We start from the raw sequence: 5,000 nt of genomic DNA on the forward strand, positions 1-5,000 counted from the left end.
CACTTTGTAAATTCTCCAACTGAAAGATTTTAACATTCAGACAATCAATGACTCAAAGTCTATTTAGAACACGGCATACAAAGAAGAAATTTCGTACCGATACACTTTTCAAATGATCTATAATTCAAGGGTCTCGAATCAGAATTTTCAGAGCAGAGAGGAGAAACATTTTTCGGCTTTTGTACTTACTTATCCGAACCAGCGACCACCAGAGCTCTAGCCCTTCGGCCTTGTGCCATGACGTAGAAGTTAGATGTCTTTTGTAGTTGTTCCATGTGACCATAAAGTGTGTTACTGATGTCGGCTTTTGTAAAATGTTTGTTTCATCAGAAATTCATTGAAGCGATATTATGTTCCCTGCTAATAACAATTTAGGTAAAATATTTAATTATGGACACAGACACACACATCAATTGACACGCACTATAGAAGAGGAAAGATTGTTAAAGAACTAGCACATGTGGATAGGGTACTTGTGACCAGACCAAAACAAAAAAAAAAAACAAAAAAAATAGAACCTATCTATTTACTCCATTTACAATGATTTTTGAAGATGCAGAGATATTACTGAGGGCCTTTTTGTTTTTTGTTTTTAATTTTAAGGGTTTTACGGCGCTTGCAACATATTTAGGTTAAATCAGCGCCAGTAAAAAGGGAAAAAATGGGATAGTAAAAAGTTCTAGAATTACAATTAAAGCATCCAAGAAAAAGTAAGACAAAGGGGAACTGGGAACAAATAGGGATCAGATGTAGATTCCAAGAGCATGCCACCAACGTACTTAGTTTGAGATCACCAATAAGTCTCATCTGGACACAAGCACGGCCCCGACTAAGAGGAACACACTCAAATGCTTACATTATAAATTCAAAATAACATATATATAATAATACATAACACAGAGATGATTTACAAGGAAAAAAATATCATCTCCCAAAACAATAACTATGTATTTGATTGTTTCCTTCCCAGCTAGGACTCCGGCCAGAGCCAGGACAAAACCAAGTAATCTCATTCCAAGACAAAGACAGAAAGCATGTTGGAAAACAGATATAAGGGGATAGAAGACACAGTATGTACCTCCCTGCCCGCTATGGGAGGTCAGGATCCCCCTCCCAGACGCTGAATAGCAGAAATTAGAGATCATAATAATTTTTACAAGCAGGTAAATAATGTAAGAAATTATGATTTAGAAGAAATGCCATCTACCTATTCAATCATTTTAGAGGATTGAAATGCCCGAGTGGAAAAAGCAGCGTATTGCACTTACAAGAAACGGAGTTCAAGCCCCACTGTCTAAATCTCATTTAAGCAAGAAACTTAGTCCCTTATTGTTGTTCATTTTGTGGCTCTCCACTGCGACTTCTGCTAGATTATCTCCTCAATATTTTTCACGAAAGACAAATCTCCCCTATGAAAGAATAAAGGGGATTTACAATAATTTAATTATTTTTGACCAATCATCTCAAAACAGTAATATGTTGAGGTGCACCAGATACTGAAAACTGATTGTAAATTCTAAATCGTGACAATATATTTGAATCACTCTGCCCCACCGAGAAGAATGAATGTCATTTCCCAAACTGATGAAGACTTGGTAGTATGTAAATCAAATAAATCAAATAAATATGGAATTAAAATTTTGGAAATCTAGTTGGTCCTGACATCATGACGGATTGGGGCTGGAGTTTATTCCAGCTTCTTTAGTAAGAAATGGACAATAGTAATTGCCTGCTATCCTGTGGATAGGATGCTACTCTATGCTAAGTACTTTCCACCAGATCTAACAGACCTAGCTACCCAATTACTGCTGGGTGGACAGGGTGAAGTGAGGTATAGGGTCACATTAATTGTCATTAATTAAATATTTTAACCTCATACTTACAATGGGCAAGAGCTGAAATATTTCCACGGGAATGGCACTCATAGACTTGGCAAAGCTGATGGCAACCCATCTCACAACTGGAGGATTGAATTCAAAGTTCTAACATTAGACCACTGATGATCTACCACAGTCGACAAACAAAACAAAGAATCGGAGCAATTTCATTGGAAAAACACAAGTTTCAGGAAAAGAAAAATATGTATCAAATCAAAACGAAAGATTTTTTTTAACCTTTGTTTGTAAATTGTCAATTTAAGATGCTTTAAAATTCATAAAGTGTTGATAAATTCAGTCAAATATCTATTTTATGATTTGGGACAGCGTGGCTCAGCGGTATGGTCTTTGCTTCGTACCCAAAAGGTACCGAGTTCGATTACCCGCCGCATTGTGTGGCCTTGAGCAAGTCACCTCGCCCTAGCTCAGTTTGCGGCACTACACAGCGGCTGATGCCTGGGTGATTCCAGTCTTCCCTTTGGATAGACCCTAAAGACAAATTTCCCCATGGGGATGAATATAGGAAATTTTGTTTTTATTTATTTATTTATTTTATATAATATAGTAATAAATCTACACATTTTCCTCTTACAGTTTGGGTTTATTAATTCAGACCTGAATGAAGAAATTCTCTAATTGTCCATCCCCTACCCCCCCCCCCCCCACTCCTCCATCCTACCTTGACTGTACCATTTGGCCATCAACATCACTTCCATCACCAACCCCCCCCCCCCCCCTCCCCCCTCCACCCCCTTTCCTCTCTCCTCCCACCATCCCCACTTATCACAATAACACTTGGTCATCACAACATCATTTCCATCACCCCAACGTGTTAATCCCTCCAACCTCTCACCATATCGTTTGACTATCGACATCACTTCAATCATCCAACCGTTCATCCCTATGTACCTTTAAAAAATGACGTCAAAATGACAAAACCACAAAAGAAAACAAATCGTGAGTTGTATTCAATAGTTCAACCAATGAAATAACTTGTTTCCTTGAACACTACTAACGACAACTCACTAGACGCTACACAAACCTAAAAAATGACGTCAAACTGCCAGTCCTTGAGGGTTCTAGTGTCAGGCTATATGTCAACGATGGCTACGATATCACCCTTTATACTCTCATTCCACCTCCACTCCCCCCACCTCAACACGACACCATCAATCCCAACAACAAAACCCTTCATATCTCTCCATCCAATATCCCTACCTGTTTTACAAAGCCTGACAGCCTCTTTCTTGTCCTCATCCCCCTGGTCTGACGACTCCACTCCCTCCATGGGAGTTTCTTCCTCACTGGGACTGGCATCCGCTGTGGATCCTAGAAATACAAGGAACAAGAAATCCAATATACAGAGTTATATATGAAATAAATATCGATAGTTTTTTCCTGTTTGTTGCTGCGTTTCAGGACAAAAGCTGAGTATTATTTTAAAAAGGGATAGCAAATACAGGAAGGTAGAAGAGCCTTCCAAACACCACACCAACCAACCACCATCCACAAATAGAAAACATCAGCCATACCCCTTCCCCCCCCCCCCCCCCCCCCCAAAAAAAAAAACAAAAAAAAAAACAACCCAGCTTTCCACAACAACAAAGATAGTAAATATTTTTGTTGACCACAGCATTGGTCATATTTGTCTAAAAAGGGGTCAAAACCCCAGAAAATCCATGATTTATTTCTATTGATGCTATGCACTTAGGTAAAATACTCACAACATCTACCAGCTGGATATAATGGACCAATCCACTAAACTATGTGTAACCTTAAACGTTTATAGTCTGATTGCTAGAATTTAGTGAAAATTAATAATCATAAAAAATGGCTGCCTAAAAACATTTCACAAAGACCTGAGTGACGTCAATTCCATTCCATTTATAAAATGGCTGAAAAAAAACATACTGTTGTTGTGTGCCAGAATGACATCCCTGAACTGTTCCAACTGTGGAAGGACAGACTTGAGGAGGTCGGCCCGCTGTGGGGACTCGGTGACACTGGATGGGTGAATTAGGTAATCCAATTGATGGAGACAGCTCAACAACCTGGTGGGAGAGAAGTGACATTTTTTAAAAAAGGTTTTAAAATTTAAAAATTAAAATTGAGCTTTATATAGCGCAATATCCACTAAATGTGCTCAAAGCTCGTTACAAGGGGTCCCTGGTCAACAACATTTAACATGTAGGAAGGGACACGACGCCTGTTAGGCGATATTACAATTTTTCGGACACAGACAATGATGCTAACGGCCAGGTACTCATTTTATTCCTGAGTATGGTGAGAGAATGTGAGTAAAGAGCCTTCTCCAAGGACTCAACTAAGCGCCGAGCGCGAGGCTCGAACCCTGGACCTTCCGATCTGAAAGCGAGTGTCATACCACAAGACCACATAGCCGCACAAAAGACCTCAGAAGGAGGTTTACAGCGCTTGCAACACATTGAGGTAAAATCAGCACCAGTGAAGGGGAAGAAAATGGGAGAGTATTAAAAAAATTATAGAATTACAATTGAAATATCAAGAAAAAGTAAGACAAAGGGAAATTGGGTCATATCGGAAACAGATGTAGATTACAAGACCATAACATCAATGTTCTTAGTTTGAGATCACCTACAAGTGTCATCCAGACATCAACTCAGAATTCCACCAAGAGGAATACACTCAAATGTTTACAAACCATTATAAAAAAAAAAACCCAAAAAATAACAATGCACGACAGATTTACAAGGAAAAAGATATCACCTCCCCAAACTAACGCTATACATTTGAATGTTTCCCCCCTTAGCCAAGGACTCGGCAAAAAGACCCGGACAAAACCAAGTAATTCCATTCCAAGACAAAGACAAAAAGCAACTCAGAAAACAAGATATAAGGGGATATGAGATACAACTAGTGACCTTGTGCCCACCGTGTGAGAGATGAACGGCTGTGTCTCTACTGATTGGTCACAGTGTTAACAGTGTGCGGCTATGTGGTCTAGTGGTATGACACTCGCTTTCGGATCAGAAGGTTCTGGGTTCGAGCCTCGCTCGGCGCATAGTTGAGTCCTTGGAAAAGGCTCTTTACTCACATTCTCTCACCGTACTCAGGTGTAAAATGAGTACCTTGCCATTAACAGCG

General features: G+C 39.5%; 1 protein-coding gene across 3 annotated transcripts in view; it reads right to left on the bottom strand.

Annotated features, from left to right (window-relative positions):
* The window catches only part of LOC144971142 (proteasome activator complex subunit 4-like), a 69,879-nt gene that overhangs the window by 5,245 nt on the left and 59,634 nt on the right, over positions 1-5,000 (bottom strand). For all 3 annotated transcript variants that reach the window (XM_078911602.1, XM_078911594.1, XM_078911612.1), the window contains 4 exons: positions 3,789-3,928; positions 3,096-3,206; positions 1,884-1,960; positions 1-19 (listed from right to left, as the gene is read on the bottom strand). The exon at positions 1-19 is cut by the window's left edge and continues 110 nt beyond it. In XM_078911602.1, coding sequence (XP_078767728.1) covers positions 1-19; positions 1,884-1,960; positions 3,096-3,206; positions 3,789-3,928 — 347 coding nt within the window. The remainder of the gene's footprint in view (positions 20-1,883; positions 1,961-3,095; positions 3,207-3,788; positions 3,929-5,000) is intronic.

The sequence above is a fragment of the Berghia stephanieae genome, chromosome 1, assembly GCF_034508935.2.
Source record: "Berghia stephanieae isolate SIO BIC M18660-M18661 chromosome 1, UCSD_Bste_1.3, whole genome shotgun sequence".
In the NCBI taxonomy this organism is placed as follows: Eukaryota; Metazoa; Mollusca; class Gastropoda; order Nudibranchia; family Aeolidiidae; genus Berghia; species Berghia stephanieae.